At 34.7% G+C, this 19,408-nt stretch overlaps 2 protein-coding genes and 1 pseudogene across 3 annotated transcripts; 1 reads left to right on the top strand and 2 right to left on the bottom strand.

Annotated features, from left to right (window-relative positions):
• Positions 1 to 1,367: 1,367 nt before the first annotated feature.
• On the top strand, positions 1,368 to 2,953 carry LOC145041663 (protein CURVATURE THYLAKOID 1A, chloroplastic-like). Its single transcript, XM_078989804.1, has 5 exons — positions 1,368 to 1,594; positions 2,001 to 2,101; positions 2,229 to 2,336; positions 2,460 to 2,531; positions 2,721 to 2,953. The coding sequence occupies exons 1-5, from the start codon at positions 1,462 to 1,464 to the stop codon at positions 2,781 to 2,783; spliced, it is 477 nt and encodes a 158-aa protein (XP_078845930.1). The 5' UTR covers positions 1,368 to 1,461; the 3' UTR covers positions 2,784 to 2,953.
• Positions 2,954 to 3,043: 90 nt separating this feature from the next.
• Positions 3,044 to 6,185, bottom strand: LOC145039507 (BTB/POZ domain-containing protein POB1-like; annotated as a pseudogene).
• Positions 6,186 to 8,651: 2,466 nt separating this feature from the next.
• Positions 8,652 to 10,870, bottom strand: LOC145038441 (BTB/POZ domain-containing protein POB1-like). Of its 2 annotated transcripts, none has more exons than XM_078986804.1 (6): positions 10,576 to 10,870; positions 10,259 to 10,387; positions 10,091 to 10,158; positions 9,947 to 10,010; positions 9,591 to 9,870; positions 8,652 to 9,478 (listed from the first exon to the last, which is right to left on the bottom strand). In XM_078986804.1, exons 1-6 carry the CDS (start codon positions 10,823 to 10,825, stop codon positions 8,683 to 8,685), a joined length of 1,587 nt encoding a protein of 528 aa, XP_078842930.1. In that variant the 5' UTR covers positions 10,826 to 10,870; the 3' UTR covers positions 8,652 to 8,682. The 2 variants fall into 2 exon arrangements, with proteins under 2 accessions (XP_078842930.1, XP_078842932.1); XM_078986806.1 differs by having other exon boundaries at positions 10,259 to 10,378.
• Positions 10,871 to 19,408: the final 8,538 nt, after the last annotated feature.

The following is a 19,408-nucleotide window of genomic DNA, read 5'->3' as shown; positions in this document are numbered from 1 at the left end:
CTTGGTTTAGTCGAGTATGATATATGTGATGGTATGATAGAGTTGTCTGTACTTGTTGTCTGTGTGATACTTGTATAATATGAGTTGGCGGTTGAGTGTGGGCAAGGCCCGTATCTCTCCGAGAGTGGAGTGTGGACTAGGCCCGTATCTCCCAGATAGCGAAGTGTGGGCAGGGCCCGTATCTTCACAAGTGTGGGCGAGGCCCGTATCTCCCGACTAGTGAAGTGTGGGCAGGGCCCGTATCTTCCCGAGTGTGGGCGAGGCCCGTAACTCCTAGTTGAATGTTGTTTGTTATATGCTTGCATTGTATGAGGTATTATGGGGGAACTCACTAAGCTTTGTGCTTACAGTTTACAGTTTTGGTTTCAGGTACCTCTTCATCAAAGGGGAAGGAGCTGGCGCGGTAGCGGCACATCATACACACACACACACTGGTTTCCGCACTTACTAGATTTCTCTGGGATTTATACTTTGATATTTCGATTGGTTGTACGATTTGGCTTTTAGACATGGGTTACCTTGTGATGTGGTTTGATCAAATAATGTTTTAATGATTAATGTTTTCTAAAGTAATGTTTTAAAAACAAAATTTTTGGACGTAAAAATTAGGTCGTTACAAAACGGTCATAAGGACTGAATGTTTTATGATTAATGTTTTCTAAAGTAATGTTTTAAAAACAAAATTTTTGGACGTAAAAATTGGGTCGTTACAAAACGGTCATAAGGACTGAATGTGTACAATTTAATAAGTTCAAGGGGTAAATGCCGACACAAATATCCCTTATTTTTAATGAACCTTATATTTTATGACCATTGAAAGACATCACTTCTTGTGTTCTTAGTCGTTTTTCAATTCTCGTTTGAACCTAAACACAAAATGACAATATTTGCATCTCGACGATGGGCGACATCATCAATGGATGGAGAAGATAAAAGTGTCGTGGGTTGTAACTTGAAGTTAGGGTAGAAACATAGTGTCATAGTTCATAAAAATGGTGGTGGCTATGGAGAAAGAGGTACGAGAGAGAGGAGATTCAATTGTGATGAGTCTAAGTTAAATAAGTATTTCAATCATCTTTATAAAAATACGAAGGCTTTTCAGAAACCTTTAATTGGTGTATTTTTATGAAATTAATTTAGAATTGAAATCCTCATATTTTTATAACCAAACGTAAAAATTGGTAAGGAATTCAATTTCAATTCCTAATTCCTAGCAACAAAATCGTACCTGATAATTCTGTGCCTCTATAATTATATAGCAAGCTACCAAATGTTGCATTTCGAAGATAATTGGGTTCGTCTACGTGTCACACGGACAACACTCGGTTTTTTATTCTAAAAAAAATAAATTGAAAAAAGCAAGTGTGGATGGGAAATTTTGCAATAAATTTCATTTGGAGGTTGGAGTAGAGATAGAATCATCGGAGGAAGAACCTTATCAGCCACCAACTAAATTTTCTAATGGCCACGGCGGCAATGGCGTCTACCGCCGTCTTCTTACCTCGTCTTCCAACCGGCATCGCCACCGCCCGTTGTACCGCCTTACCTAACCTCCCACCTCGTCCGTTTCCGACTTCAATCAAACCGGTTTCAGGTAATGTAATCAGTAATTTATTTGTTTCTCTGAAGCATATCGTCGAACAGTTGGTTAACAATGAATAAATTGATTTACCAAATCGTTTAAAAAGTTGGGATTTGGGGTAATCCAGCTTTGAAGTGTTTAACTGGTATGTAACTAGAAGAATTAGGGTACCATTCATCCAGATTTTATATCTGCTTCTTGTACTTCGAATTTTCAAGAAATCCGATTATTATGGTGAAGAAACCCTTTTGATTCTATTGTTGCTTGAAGCATCTTAAACTGGGAACTTTTTTCCTACAAAGATTTTCAACTCTCGCTCAACGATATGTTTGATTGCATTTTCTTAAAGACATTCAAATTTTCTCAATTTTGGATTCTTAGTAATTTATCGGACTTTCATTTCATGACAACATGCCAGAGTCAAAAAGGTCATCTGTGTTCCATGTCAAAGCCTCAGAAGATGCATCATCGTCATCCTCCATTGATACCGATGAGTTGTTCACCAGCCTAAAGGAAAAGGTAAATGCCATACTATAAATGATAATACAATCAGATCTGAATCCCAGAAATATATGAAGGCGACAATTTATATTGTAATATTCTTATGTGGTTTATCTATGCTGCAAAATCTTGTTGTTGTGTATAGTGGGATGCAGTTGAAAACAAACCAACAGTCATAATCTATGGAGGAGGAGCATTTGTTGCTCTTTGGCTATCTTCTGTTATTATTGGTGCTATCAACAAACTCCCATTGGTAACTTTTATTAATTAAACAATTCACTTTGATTTTGTATCAAAATAAATAAATATACTGTTACAATTTCATTTAAGAGTTGTAATTTGTTTTCACTTAATGTTTTTCATGATAATACCTCAGCTTCCTAATGTCATGGAGTTGGTAGGAGTTGGATACAGTGGCTGGTTTGTCTACAAATATCTTCTCTTTGAGGTAAGATTACAGAGAATGAATGAATTTTTACTCATCGTATTTATATTTTTGTTACAAATTAATTGTTAAAATGCAAAAGAAAAACACCAAAGTATATTTAAAATAAAAGTTAAAGGTAAAATTTGTTGAAAGTATAAATTCATTTCAAATTGCACTCACAATTAATATCATCACTTGTGTGAACTTCAGTCAAGCAGGAAAGAATTGTCTGCAAAGATCGAATCAATCAAAAAGGAAATCTCAGAAACATAGACAAGTACACCATCAAATGGAATTCTTTTTTATTTTCATTTATGTAATTTGATATATTTAAAACATGTATAGAGAGATCTTTCTATGGAATATGTATTTATGTACCCCAAACACAAAACAATTTCGTGTGTTTTATTATATGTATCCAACAAGTCATAATTGTATCATAACCCTAACTCAAATAACCAAAAAAAGAAACATAATTGTATCATAAGTCATAACCCTAACTCAAAAAAAAAAAAAAAAAAAAAAAAAAAACATTAAATTTGTCGTTTTGGTGGTTGCCTAATAACGGTAATCACAGCCCTAAGGTGAAGAACACCATTAATAAAATAATTACTTCGATCACAAATAAATGAATTCCAAGGTATCCAATAACCAACAGCTTTTCCACTTGTAAAATTATGAGTCCCTTTATTTATACTACTATACTCCTTGTTGGGCTTTAACCGGGCCGCAAACTCATAAGTAACCTTAAATGGGCCCAAACCTTTTTCCTGCATCGCTAGTAAAAGCCCGAAACGACGCACACTTTGTTGGCTCATGATACATTGCACAGCCAAAGAAAACACTTTTCGCCCAAAACGAAACACTTCCGTGTAAATTGTTCCTGAAGGAAACAAACTTTCACACTCCTCACGTTTTAAATCCAAGTATACAATGCATTGCTGACGTGGCAGCTTGAACCTTATAACCTTCACGGGTCTTAACTCGTAGGCCCGTGGGGGATTAGAGTTTTTGTTAGGGGATTTGGATTCTGCTTTGAAAAAGAGGGCTTCGAGTACCACTTCTTGAGCGAATTTAGGGTCAAAATCGTCATGTGTCATGACTTTTCTCAGCTTTTTGCATGTCATGTAAGGAAACCGGATACATTTTGCTAGACGTGTCGTTAAAATTTCGCGTCGTTCTTCCATTTTAGGGTAGTGAATCCGGGCCCACTTGAGGACAAAATCGTAAACTGCATCCTCGGATGGCACCTGGAGGGCGTCGCTCGACAAAATCGCCTCAAACGTGCCAAGGGGTAAATTGAGAATAATGTCTCGAGACCTGGAGGGCAAAACGGTCATTTTACATAACAATGTCAAAGGTCACGAAAATGAAAGAGTAAGTTGCACGAATGGTCCGTATGGTTTGGGGTAATTTGCGTGCTTTGTCTCTAACTTTTTTTTTTTTTTTTTTAAAAATCGGAAGGGCCCTGCTATTTGTTTTTGTTATACGTTTGGCTCCTACTGTTTGTTTTTGTCTATGATGCATGAAAACTTCTCTAAGGTTGCCGTTTCCGTTTCCGAAACTCCATGGAAACGGATACTCCATGGAAACTCCTTGGAAACGTTTCTTGGAAGTATCGGATATCATGGAAACGTTTCTGCAAAGTTTCCTTAAAGTTTCAATGAAGTTTCATAGCCGTTTCTATTTTATTTTATGGTTTACATGGGCTTTTTAAGTTTAAATCCAAAAAAAACTAATGGGCTGCTGTTTTTAAGGCTCAAAATGTATTTGGTATTCCCTTAAGTCTCTAACCGATCGTCAGTCAAAGTCTCCCCTGTCGTGAGTCATCTCCTGTCTTCTCGATCAAAGACGATTAGTCGATCACAATTAACTAGGATCGTCAATCATCATTCATCACCATTCTTGATTCTCTTAATTCCTGATCACATCATCGATTATGGCTTCTCAAGAAACACAAGGATCATCAACCACATCAATAGATCAACCTCCATTGCGGGACTTGACATCAATATATATATACACACACAATTTTATATTGACATATCTCTGCCGTATCCGTATCTTATTTTTTGGGTTTTGCCGTTTCCCGTTTCCGTTCCGTATCCTTTTCTCATTGCCGTATCCGTTTCCGTGCAACTTAGGTTTTTGTTACGCGCTTGGTCCTTCGTTACCTAAAAAAATTATTATTTAAATAGGGAAAGATGGTGGGGTAGGTAACGTCAGGTAAGAGTGGTGAGGTTGGGGGTGTGTTTATTTAAATAAATTAAAAAATCAAGGGCAAAATAATCTTTTTAAGTAAGACAAGGACCAAACGTGTAACAAAAACAAACAGTAAAAATCTTCTGAGTTAAAAAAATAAGTTAGGAGCCAAACGCGTAAATTATCCTAAAACATAGGGACCATTTGTGTAATTTACTCAAAATGAAAAGAAGATTTAACTTATTTTGGGAAAAGGGATGTTAATTACTTGGTTATGTCTTTGTAGCGGACAGTTAAGAACTTTTTTGCAGCATTTGTTAATGGCTGAACTGCTTCAGCCATTGAAACAGTGGAAGGAAGATCGAGATAAAGTAATGCTAATTCATGTGTCATAGGCAGATTTCTTAACAGACTGCTGCATTGTTTCATGCATGAAGAGACTTCAAATTTGTCAGCAGCCATTAGAACATCAAGAAGAGCATGAGCAGAAGTTGATGTCAAGGTATTGCTGTATATGAAGTTCAGGAGTTCCATGAAGGCAGCTTCCTCTGTTGTCAAGAACAAAAAATAAAAGTTTAATATAAACTATTAACAAAGTACAAATGCTATAAGTGGTAAACATAATACCCGAGGCATTGATTTGCAGGTTTACATTGGGTTCTTCTGATTCTTTCATCCCGTTTGAAAAGAGCTGCATCAAGATATTATATGAGGAAAATGAATATGATCGAGTAATAAGAGAAAATAGATTCTTGTGAGGATTGAAGCTTTCACCTTGTAGAAAAATGGACTCTTTGCAGCTAAAATGGGGGAGCTAATATGTATGGTTTTAACTCTTGCAACTGATAAATATTGAAAAGTAATCAATTTTATCTCATAAATTAAATACAAGTATCAATATAGTGATAGTAATCGGTTCATACCTAATGGTGTATGTGATTCTTCAATCATTGATTCCTGCTCTTCATCTTGGATTTCATTGTCCTTGCCATTATCAACAATATGATCGAGCTGATCGAGAACTTGTTCATCTGAATATTCAGCAGCATTGTCGACAGCGAACACTAAAAAAAACAGTAAGTCATGCATAGAAACGCCTGTTAAGTTCACGTTCTTAATGGAAATCTCTCCCCATGTTCAGAGCGATTATAAAAAAACAAAGCAAATGCATGTTCACATGCATAACAGATTCATCGATTATTGGTAAATTAGGAAAAGATCATGCAACATCTCACCGTTTTCTTCTGTAATATCTTCTCTACGGCGTTTACGATTTCGAGTGGCCAGGCTGATACTACCCTCTCCATCTGGTGTAAACCCTAGCGGCTCGGAAACTATCTCGACGCAAAGAAGACGATCGGAGAACTTGCTATCGTTGAATGCAAAATCAAAGTCGTTGTTGTCGCGACCGACTTCAGATGGATAGCTAGAGTTCATGACCACCGTATTATCGAAAATATCCAAATTGGAATCTCAGAGATTATACGTGAATTAAAAGAATTTGAAAAACCCTAATTATGCGACGTATATATAGACTTTAATAATATAATATAATATAATATAATATAATATAATATAATATAATATAATAACTACTGCGCCATATTTATTCAATCTAAAATTGTTTTAAACTTGATTTGAATTTATTCGAAACTATAGATATCACCTCGTGAGGGAAAGAATGTTCTTTGAAGCGGATTTTGGAGTCGTCTTATTTAGGAATGTTGATAGTTGTGGAATGGTCAGAGAGGTTGCCAAAATACACTTGGGATATCGAAAAGGAAGGCCATTGTACACAAAGAATCATTATGGTGGAGCGAGGAGGTCTGAGCTAAGGTCAACGTAAAACAAGTTTGCTTTAAAAATAAGGAAAGAGACTTTGTAAAGGAAAGATACAAGGAGGCCAGTCGAGAGGCAAAGAAAGTGGTGGCTAAAGCCAATGCATATGAGGAGATGTATTTGAGATTGGACTAGTATAAATGGATCAAACTTGTTAGTCATACAATGAAGTTGTGAGAGAGATTATTGGAGAATAGGATAAGACAGGATACACTTGTAGCTGAAAATCGTTTCACTTTATGTCGAGGAGGTCCAGAGGCAATCCACCTATATTACAAGTCTTATGGAGAAGATTAGAGAAATAAATAAGGACTTTAATATGTTGTTCACCGAAATGGAAAAGACATATGATAGTGTCTCAAGGGCAATGATTTAGAGGACTTTGTAAGCTAAATGGTATCGGGGTGTTATGTTAGAGCCATATGCGACATGTATTCTTGATTTACGACATGTGTATGAATTGCAGTAGTCGATATAAAGTAGTCTTTCCCTATATGAATTGGGATCCATCATGGTTAGACACTCAGCCCAAATATCTTTACACTATTTATAGACAAGGTATCTTGCAAGGTACAAGGAAAGGTACCCTAGTGTATGCATTTTGTAGACGATATTGTTTTGGTTGTGGAGACTATGAGTGAGCCAAATGTTTAAGGGAAAATTCTATAAAGTACCAGAAGGTCGGCTATGTTGTATGGATCTGAATGTTGGTCTATAAAGAAGGATCATGAGGGGAAGATAGAGGTTGCAGGAATGAGGATGTTGTGGTGAACTTGTGGTAGAACCATGTTGGACTGCGTTCCAAACTCGACAATCAGAAATTTACAAGGAGTTGTATCTATCAACAAGAAATTAAGGGAAATATGACTCCGTTGGTTCGGTTATGTCCGTATGATACAACCTACTATTGCGTTTAGGAGGGTGGTATAGTGTCCCAAAAATTAGAAAGAAAATTTCATTAAAAAAATAGATTATCCAATTCAAACCTTTTACTTAAAAACAAATAATGACATTTAATTGTTGAAAACCATTATGCTGACATAGTTAAATTACAAAAGTAGCAGAAACCAATATCTTCAATGTGTGTGTACAATTATACCGAACTCTTCTCAATATTAAAATTTGAAAGAAACATTTGATTTTTTTAATCAAAGAGGAAGTCTGTTGTGTCCCAATCTTGTTGGAAAATTTTATATCAAAATTTATTTATAGGATGTTTAGAGATTATAGCAGGTGAAGAACAACACTCTAGCTTGACATCTTAAATTAGATTGTGTTTTCAAAATCAATCTTAAAGTGATTTGATCTATAATAATAATAATAATAATAATAATAATAACATAATAATAATAATAATAATAATAATAATAATAATAATAATAATAATAATAACATTAGATTGGAACAACTTTCTCTTTGTTTTGAAAATTAAGCTTCAAATGTCCTATTTAGATTTTTTATGGATGAAAACCATCAAGAACACCAAAAAATAAATAAGGACATAATTATGAACCAAGAGAAAGTTAATCCAAACAAAAAGTTTGTCAAATGTTAGTTAGTTAGTTAGTTTTTTTTTTTTTGGGAAATAAAGTGTGGATTAAAAATTTGTCTCAAAACAAAACAAAAAAAATGCGGTTTATTTTTATTTTTATTTTTTTTATTTTTTTTTAATATAAAAAAATGTTTAGGTTTAAACATAAAACACAAAAATTGCTAAAATATATTCTTTCTTTAAGTATTTTACCCAAGTATAGTTAAAATAAAAGTTATATATATCTAAAATTTGTTAAAAGTAAAAATTCATTTCAAATTGCACTCACAATTAATATCACACTTCTGGAAACTTCAGTCAAGCAGGAAAGAGTTGGCTGCAAAAATCAGTCAAGAAGGAAATCTAATCTAAGAAACATAGACAAATACTATCAAATGAAATTCTTTTTTATTTTCATTTATATAATTTGATATATTTAAAGCATATCTATAGAGAGACGTTTGTATTATATATATTGTGTTATATTTTCTTCACAAATCCAACAAGTCAAAATTTTATACCATAACGGATAATTCTAACTAATAATAACCAAAAAAACATATGCACACATTCACATGATCAGTTATCTATATAAATTTTTTATTTTGATTGCCTAATAGTAAGCTGTGCCCTAAGGTGAACAACACCATTAATAAAATAAACACTTTCCTCCGCAATAAAAGAATTCCAAGGTATCCCAAACAAATTCTTACACCCAACAGCATTTGACCGGGCCCCAATAAAATCATACGTCCCTTTATACTTACTAACATACTCCTCATTGGGCTTTGACCGGGCCCCAAACTCATAATCCACTGCAAACGAGCCCAACATTTTTTCCTGCGTCGCCAAAAAAAGCCCAAAACAGTGACCCAAATTTTGTTGGTCCATGACACGCGCAGCCAAAATAAAACCTTTCCCCCCTAAATGAAACACTTCCGTGTAAATCGTTCCCGAAGGAACCAAACTCACACACTCCTCACGTTTTAAATCCACGTACACAATGCATTGCTGACGTGTCAGATTGAACCCAATCACCTTCACGGGCCTAATCTTGTAGGCCCGTGGGAGATTAGGGTTCTTGTCAGGGGTTTCGGATTCGGATTCTGCTTTGAAAAAGAGGGCTTCGAGTACGACTTTTTGTGCGAATTTAGGGTCGAAATCGTCGCATGTCATGACTTTTCTCAGCTTTTTGCATGTCATGTAAGGAAACCGGATACATTTTGCGAGACGTGTTGTTAAAATTTCACGTCGTTCTTCCATCTTCGGGTAGTGAATCCGGGCCCACTTGAGGACAAAATCGTAAATTGCATCCTCGCATGGCACCTGTAGGTTGTCGCTCGACAAAATCGCCTTGAACCCGGAAAGGGGTAGATTGAGAATCTCGTCTTGAGACCTGGAGGGTAAAATGGTCATTTTACATAACCATGTCGAATGAAGGAAGTTTTAATTGAGAGCACTTTTGTGATGTGTAGTTATTTTGGGGAAAGGGGATGTTAATTAATTACTTGGTTATGTCTTTGTAGCGGACGATTAAGAACTGTTTTGCAGCGTCTGTTAATGGCTTAACTGCTTCAGCCATTGAAACGCTGGAAGGAAGATTAAGATAAAGTAATGCTGATTCAGTTGTCATAGGTAGATTTCTTAACAGGCTACTGCAGTGTCTCATGCATGAAGAGACTTCAAATTTGTCAGCAGCCATTAGAACATCAAGAAGAGCAGGAGCAGAATTTGATGTCAAGGTATTGCTGTATATAAAGTTCAGGAGTTCCATGAAGGCAGCTTCCTCTGTTGTCAAGAACAAAAAATAAAAGTTTGATATAAACAATTAACAAAGTACAAATGCTATAAATGGTAAACATACCCGAGGCATTGATTCGCAGGTTTACATTGTGTTGTTCTGATTCTTTCATCCCGTTTGAAAAGAGCTGCATCAAGATATTGTGTGAGGAAAATGAATATGATCGAGTAGGAGAAAATAGATTCTTGTGAGGATTGAGGCTTTCACCTTGTAGAAGAATATACTCTTTGCAGCTAAAATTGGGGAGCTAATATGTATGGTTTTAACTCTTGTAACTGATAAATATTAAATAGTCAATGTTGAAGAATGAATCGATGTCGTCTGATAAAATACAAGTATCAATAGTGATCTAAAGTGATAGTAATCGGTTCATACCTAGTGGTGAATGTGATTCTTCTTCATCTTGGTTTTCATTGTTCATGCCATTATCATTCAGAAAATGATCGGGATGATTGAGACTCTGTTCATCTGAATATCCAGCAGCAATGTCTATAGCTGTGAACACTAAAAAAATACGTCAATTTACTGTCATAATATTCCGAAATTCATCAAAAATAGAAACGCATTTCATGTTCTTATGGAAATCTCCCCACATTCACAGCGATTATAAAAAACAAAGCAAATGCACGATCACATGCATACCATATTCATCGATTATTGGTAAATTACGAAAAGATCATGCAACATCTCACCGTTTTCTCTAGTAATATCTTCTCTACGGCGTTTACGATTTGGATCCCAAGTGGCCAGGCTGATACTACCCTCTCCATCTGGTGTAAACCCTAGGGGCTCGGAAACGATCTCGATGCAAAGAAGACGATCGGAAAACTTGCTATCGTTGAACGCAAAACCAAAGTCTGCGTCGCTGCGACCGACTTCAGACGAATAGCCAGAGTTCCTGACCACCGTATGATCTAAAATCTCCAAACTGGAATCTCTCATTATACGTGAACTAAAAGAAATTGAGAGATTTGAAAAACCCTAATTCCTTATCACAGGAAGAGGATGAATGAAAATATGCTATGCGACAGATATATAAAGAATAATAATAATAATAATAAATAATATATGATATTGCATATCCACCAAATCTTATTACATGTGAATTTTTATAGACTTAAATTCGGATTTGCTTACGTGCGTTTGTATTGTTCCCCATTTTTTATTTTTTTTTAAATTCTTTAAAAAAAATGGAAGAAAATGTTTGATTGAAAAAAAGGAAGGGAAAGAAAAATATTCATTATACCGTATTCTCGATTTCGAAAGAAATGAAAAGAAAATTTTAAGTTCTTGTGTTTCCGAGTTAGGAGGAAAAAGAAAATAAAACTTGAAATTTTCCTTCCCATCACTTTCTTCCATAATCCGCCCAATTTATGAGGAAAATTTGGAAAGAAAATATGACTCCACAATCATTTTCCTCCTTTCACTTTCCTTCCATTAATGAAACGTGGAAACACGATTTTCCTTTGACACCCCTCACTTTTCCTCCGTATCCTCTCATTTCCCTCATTAAGTAGAACTTGGGAACAAGGCATAAACGTGAGACACCATATAAAAAGACATACAAATTACATAATAATTATTAAAATAAAGTTATGGCTATTGATATTATTGAAATATGCCGAAGACACATTATAAATATCTATAATCGTTGAAAGACCTCCTTGTACACAACATTTTTTGTTTTATTAATTGAATGAGATTATCACCCGTGTTAAACGCGAGAGAACGCATAAAAAACATAGAATTGTATATAGACACTGCACAAAAACTATATATATATATAAAAAAAAAGATATTTACGGTTATTGATATTATTGAAATATTTATAAAATATATTGAAATTGGTAAGTATCTATAATCGTTGAAGGGCCTCTTTGTAGACAATATTTTTTATTTTATTAGCTGAACGAATTTCTTAGTCACAAATAAAATCTTAGTTGCTAATTCATGTTAATACATGTCATTTCAACATTGTAATTTATTTTCTTTTCATAATAAGATACTGTACTTTAGAGAATCTATCCAAATTAAAGTATACTTTCATTTTTTCATACCTAAATAGCAATTGCTTTGTATATATAAATTGATAGACTTTTCAAAATACAATATTATAATTAGAAAAAAATGTTAGAAGATGCTTAATAAACAAAAACCAGTGAAAGTTCAACGTTATTTCTTACACTATATATATATATATATATATATATATATATATATATATATATATATATATATATTGAAGAAATAATGATATAATAAAATATTGGTATGCTTTATACAACTTTTAAATTGTACATCCAATTTCTTTTTTTAATTTTTTTTTATCAGTTTAACCTTTTTGCAATACATTATTATACCTAAAACGATTCATTTTTTAGAATCGTATTAACTAATATATAAAAAATAATTAAAAGAAATAACAACATCAACTTAATTATTTTTGTAATATAGAATCCTACTTCATTTTTTTTTTCTATTTCAACAATATACTTTCAGTTTTATTATTAAGATATTATGAATTATAACATTTTACATTTACATTCTTTACATTTTTTACGGTGAAAATTGATTTATATATGGATGATATTTAATAAATGGGTACATTTAATACTAACATGGTTAGTAAATTATAGAAAAAAAATATGAAATAGGAAATTGGAAATTTCAAAGGTTACTAAACCTGATAAACTAAAGCATTGCTCAAGTTTGAGTTAATAATAAAACTTCTAAGGTAGTTTGGATTCCACCATCGAGCAGCCATTACGAAGACCCAAAATCAAAACCACTTCTCTGGAATTAAAAAAATATATAATTGCAATATGAACAAAATGTTGTTGCCTTTTACCTTTTGTTTGGATTGCTTTGTCCATATATCCCGGTGCATGCTCTATTAATCTTGTAAATATGCTGATTAGGTATTACATATAATTATGGTACTATAAGATTTCATCAAGGATCTCTACAATATGACAATTCCAATAATTCACAAAAGGTTATAATAGACAACAGTCCGATCACTTAGAATTAACCATAAAGTCTACACTAAGCATAATTAACCAGAAATAATTTAATAGAAGATCTAGCATTGTTGAAAGGGACTGACAACCTGCACTAGCAACCAAAAGCATGTCAAAATGAATATTGATAACCTAAAAGGATCATGAAAAAAATCCAAGAGCCTAACCAACACAACATTAAGAAAAATCAGGAAAAAAGATTATTTTTGTCACTAAATTAATCTTCAGTCATACCTTTGATAAAAGTAGGTCCCAAGTATAAGTAACATTGTTTCTCTTAACATCATTCAAAATTTGTAATGTGAATTTATAAGGCACAAATAAATGAAAGTGTGTTGATGTTTCTTGAATTTATTTCTAAGATTAATAGACATAAGTTAAACTTTTTTTAAATATACCTCTAGGTTGTGTATGTCAGCAACCCCAACAAGCTTGTTTAAGGATGATTCAGAAAGAATTTAAACATCTTTATTAGATTCTAAGAGCAATGGTTCACCACCTTTTTGTCTTTTTACCATAGTGAATGTTGATGCAACTTCATTATTGTCAGCATGTTTAAAACAGTTTAAATTAAGGTACAAAAAGATAGAAAATGATTATGTGATAATAATTAATCAAAATGTTACGACTATTTTAATACAAAATGCTACAAGAAATAGTGTTCAGATTGGTTGTGTATACTTAGATATACTTGGGATCAATCACTACTATTTATTTCGATTGCTTGTGTACATAAATCGGTTGCCTGGTAGTGATAATAATTATGATCTACCAAAACAATCTTTCATGAATCAGGGAAATCCAAAATCATTACAAACCTATGACATGTATTGATACTAATCAAGTTACGTTTTTTAGTAAATATGAGCAAAAGCAAAAAAGACTTAAAACTTTCTATGAAGTATAACATGGACCTTGTTAAATCAAAGGTAAGTTATGCTAAAATTCTCAATAATAATCATAAATATAAAATAAATAAAATAATATAACAATTAGCTAAAAAAATAATGTATAATAAGTAAAATAATTATCCTAATTAAAACAAATAAAAAATGTCGTGTAAGATTTAATTTATTTATTTATTTATTTATTTTTTATAGAATTAAAATACTTATGCAACTAGGAAAAGAAACTAACATAGGCATACCTGGAAAATATGTCCTTTGACATTTGAGCTTTTTTAACATGGAAAATGTGGTTGTGGTGGTTTCTTCTTCTTTAATTCAAGACATTTATCTATGAAATGAAACTATAACAAAATAAGTATATGTGGAATACTTTCGGAAAAACACAATAATCCAAGGGATAGATTTTCAGAGAGAAGGAGATGTACCGGTCTTATGGGATCAAATCATGAAGGTAAAATTGAAATTGAAATAAGTTTTTGGTGAAGGGGGTTTGTATATACCTAAGGCTCATAAGGAAAAAGCTTATGTAAATTCATGATGCTTGAAAACCTGAAATGAACAAATCTGCAATAAAAATAAATTATATTAGATTTTGGTTTGATTCATGGTCAGAAAGATAGATCAAACCAAATCAATAAGAAACGAATCTCATGATAACTTTTTTTTTTGTGCGAACTAAATAGTAAAAAAACAATTTATACAAAACGCACCCAATGTTTATAAGAATCAGGACTCTGATTTAAATACAAGATGAAAATAACAATAAAAGAAGCTTCATTGGATAACTTTGAGATTCCTACCAAAAATAAATATTAAGAAAGTTTACAGTTTGACATGATGGAATTGGAGAAAGTAATGAAATGACTGATTCTTAACAATCCTTCTCAGAATCCTGCAAATGAGCACACCCCCAAATTCAAATTCAAATATGTAGAAATAATTAAAGATTAAAAAACAAAAAATATCACAACCATATAATAACAATATAGGATTGTTAGAAAATAAAGACCAACCTAGAATCAATTATAGGTTTCAACATTTGTTCACTCTCTGATATCCCAATGGTATCATAATTCCGACGTTGATGAGTGCTAAGTTCTGAAACTTCAGTGTTTCATCTTCAATTTAGAAAATCAAAAGTGCGTGAAAGTTACATAACCAATTTTCAAATTGATTAAAACATACATAACCAATTCTCTCATCATTATTATTATCACCAACGATTTTGAACAAACCATAAGTTAAATTATAGTGGCATATTGGCGAAAAAAATTATATCAAAATTTTGCCTTGAGGAAAAGAGGAAGACCGGTTAGATACAAGAGAAATAGACATGCTGAAAACATTACCTGAAGAAGTCGTCGAAGGCGTAATAGTGGGAGCTGGAGGCGGAGACGCCGTCGACGGCAATGGAAAGGAAGAAGGAAGCTTCCACATATCAGGATAGAGGATTTGTGTGTGTACGTTGATAAAAAGAAAAGAGTTGAAGAAGTTGTCGGAAGCGCCAGTGGGAGTTGGAGGCGGACACGTCGGCGACAACAATGGCAGGGAGGAAGGGAGCTTCAACATATCAGGATGGAGGATTTGTGTGTGTGTGAGTCGATATGAAGAAAAGAGACGATGCTTGCTAATTAGAAAAAACATATATTGAATTAGAATTAGGGCACTTTCGTCTTATTTAATTCAATTTTGGTGAGTTTTAATAGTATTTATTACATTTCCTAAATTTAAATATAAGTTACGTTTTATAAAATTAATTGACAATATTAAAACCTTTATAACCGAAAATTCAAGATTTAAAATATGGAAAGCTTTTATTGCAATTAAATAGATTCCATTTAGAGAAGATGATGTCATCAATTCGATCTAAGGGTTAGAAAACGTAGGATTAAAACACAATCAAGAGTTTTTATTGTTTAAGATGATGTTATAAGGTTTCTCTTTTAATAATATTTAAAGGTAGATGTCATCTTGATAATTTTTAGAGTAAATTATACCAATCATCCAATGTGTATATATCAAAAATCGTATTTAATCCTTGTTTGGGTTTTTATTCAAAAATAATTTCAAAAATATAAAGATGGCAACGAAGGACTTTGATTTTGAACAAGATGAAGTTAGTTTTATATCCATCAAAGATCATTTTGCAAGAACTTAGACAGATTAAGCAAAACCAAATAAGAAGAAAATGGTACAACATTTGAAGACTTTGTTCTTTTTGGCAATTAGGAAGTTGATGATGATGACTTTAAGCTCTAAATTAAGTTCTCGAAGGGAGGAACTTTGATGCTCGTATGGTAACTGTTTTTATAAGAGAATTCGATCAGAGGCAAATGGGCATCCCATGATTTGACGAAGTTAATCATGCAAGCTCAGAGCATATCCTCAAGTGTTTGGATGGTATGCTCACTTTGACCATCCGTCTTTGGGTGGTAGGCGGTGCTCATATCTAACTGTGTTCCCATTGCCTTCTGAAGAGATTGCCAGAATCTTGAAGTAAATCTGCTATCTTGTTCCGAGAAAATAGATATTGGCACTCCATGGAGTCTCACAACCTCCTTGAGGTAGATTCGTGTCAACTTTTCCATCTTGTAGGATTCTTTTGTTGGCAGGAAATGAGCGGATTTGGTTAGTCTATCGACCATTACCCAGATAACATCCAATCTGTCCGCTGTCTTTGGCAATTTTGTCACGAAGTCCATGGTAATCCTCTCCCATTTCCACTCGGGTATCACTGGTTGCTGCAACAGCCCCGAGGGCTTTTGGTATTCCACTTTCACCTTGGCGCATGTAAGAAAATTACCCACGAAAGTAGCTATCTCTGCCTTCATATTAGGCCACCAATATTGTTGCTTGATATCCAAGTACATTTTATCTGACCCCGGATGAATAGAATACCGCATCTTGTGGGCTTCATGCATGATTACTTCTCTGAATCCCCTAATTTTAGGAACCCAAATTCTATTCATGAAGTAGCGAGTTCCGTCGTCTTTAACTTCGATCTCCTTCTCCATTCCTCATAGTGATTCACTAGCGATATTTTCTGGCTTCATGGCATCTAATTGGTCTTCCTTGATCTGTGAAGCTAGGGGAGATTGGATGGTGATTGATAGGGTCTTTACACGATGACTTGAATACTCCTTTCATCTCAGGGCATCGGCTACCACGTTAGCCTTGCCTGGATGGTATTTGATCTCACACTCATAATCATTTAACAATTCGACCCTTTTTCGCTGCCTCATGTTTAGTTCCTTTTGATTTAGAATGTGATGGAGGCGCTTGTGGTCTGTAAAGATGGTGCACTTGGTACCGTATATGTAGTGCCTCCAAATTTTCAAGGCGAAGACCACCGCTCCCAATTCCAGGTCATGCGTGGTATAATTCACTTCATGAGCTTTCAGTTGTCTGGATTCATAAGCAATTACCTTCCCGCGTTGCATAAGAACACACCTAAACCCTGATTCGAAGCATCACAATAAACTATGAAGTCTTCGGTTCCCTCCAGTAAGGATAGCACTGAATCACTACATAGGGCTTGCTTCAAGGTTTGGAAATTGATCTCTTGCTTCTCCATCCAGTTGAACGGTACACCTTTCTGTGTCAATGTGGTGAAGGGTTTGGCTATCTTAGAAAAGTTCTGAATGAATCTTCAGTAATAGCCTGCTAGCCCCAATAATTGACGAATATCCGTTGGAATTGTTGGAATCGCCCAACCTTCAATGGCCTTGACTTTGGAGGGATCTACATGGATTCCTTCCTGGCTAACTACATGCCCCAATAAATTCACACTGTGGAGCCAAAACTCACACTTGGAGGGTTTTGCATATAACTTTTCAGCTCGAAGGGTCTCTAAGATCTGTCGGAGGTGTTGACTATGATCTTCTTCACTTCGAGATTACACGAGGATATCATCAATGAAAACGATTACGGATTTATCAAGAAATGAGAGGTACACTCGATTCATGAGGTCCATAAATGCAGCGGGGGCATTTTTCAGACCGAAGGGCATCATGATGAATTCGTAATGATCGTAACGAGTTCGTATTGCAGTCTTAGATCTATCTTTGAAAAGTAACTAGCCCCTTGAATCTGGTGAAATAGATCATCGATTCGCGGAAGTGGGTAACGGTTTTTGATAGTGAGCTTATTCAGTTCCCTATAGTCAATGCACATCCTGAAGGATCCGTCTTTCTTTTTAACAAAAAGAACCGGAGCTCCCCATGGAGAAAAGTTTGGTCTAATGAATCCTTTATTCAAGAGTTCACTTAGTTGGCTTGACAATTCCTGCATTTCAGCAGGAGCCAACTTATAGGGTGATTTGGCAATTGGGGTGGATTTAGGCACTAGGTCGATTCGGAATTCGATTTGTCGTTCTGGGGGTATTCCAGGAAGTTCCTCTAGAAACACATCCGAGAAGTCACATGCCACTGGGATGTTTTGAATGCTCGCTTCCTCTTTGGTCTTATCCACCACGTGAGCAAGGAAGGCGTAGTTCTTCTTTTGTAAACACTTTTGCACCTTGATACTCTAGATAAGGCGAAGGTTTGCGCCGGGTTTATCTCCGTAGACTATTAGGGTTTCGTGTTTAGGAAGATGAAGGTGAACGGCCTTCTCGTGACACATAATATCGGCATGATGGGGGCTTAATCAATCCATACCGATGACCACATCAAAACTCCTAATATTTACAGGCCTTAAGTTTATTTGGAAGGTGTGATAATTTAGAGTTAGTGCACACCCTACATAGATATCCCTAGTTGATTCGGTCTTCCCATTATCCATTTCCATCGCGAAGGCTTCATTGAATTTCTGGGGTTGTTGTTTTAGTAAATGTTTGAACTTATTACTCACAAAACTTCGCTCTGCTCCGCTATCAAATAAAATGCATGCATACAAGTTGTTAAGCATGAACGTACCGCTGACTACGGCTGGGTTCTGCACTGCTTCACCTTGACCCATTGTCACTACTCTCCCTGCTGCTCCTGTCCCTTGATTGTTCACGTTGGGACAATTTCGACTGATATGCCCAATTTTCCCACATCCGTAACAGGTATAACTAGCTCCCGTATTGTTTTTGTTGTTGTTGTTGTTGTTGGTTGTCATCTGGTTCTGCTGAAGCTGAGTCTTACAATACTTCGTTGTATGGCCCTTCCGATTTCACCTTGTGCAACTCATCTCTCTGCACTCCCCGTGATGGTGGAGGTTGCATTTGTTACACTTAGGGAGATTTCCCGTGTACTGCTTGGAAGTATTTGGTGTAGATAAGGCTGGAGCATGTGGTGTGGTAGTAGCTTGTGTTGCAGCATGGACATACATCGTTTGTTGCTTCTTAGATGATTCCGAATTCCGTTTTCCCTTTCTCTTGTTGTTTCTTCCCTTCTTACTCTCTTCCTCCTTCTTACACTCCTCCCCCACTGTCTTGGCACCTTTCTTATTTCCATGATCGTACAGTTTCTTGGTCAATCTCTTGGCATTATCAAACGTCTTAGGGTTTGCTGCAATGACATTCCCTTGGATAGATTCAGTGAGTCCCCAGATAAACCTTTCAATCTTTTTCTTTTCTGAGGTGATCATTCCGGGACACAGAAGGGATAGCT

Source organism: Lactuca saligna, chromosome 4 (genome assembly GCF_052625555.1).
Source record: "Lactuca saligna cultivar CGN05327 chromosome 4, ASM5262555v1, whole genome shotgun sequence".
Taxonomy (NCBI): domain Eukaryota; kingdom Viridiplantae; phylum Streptophyta; class Magnoliopsida; order Asterales; family Asteraceae; genus Lactuca; species Lactuca saligna.
Note: the sequence above shows the minus strand (reverse complement) of the source record. Positions and strands in the feature narration are given on the sequence as shown.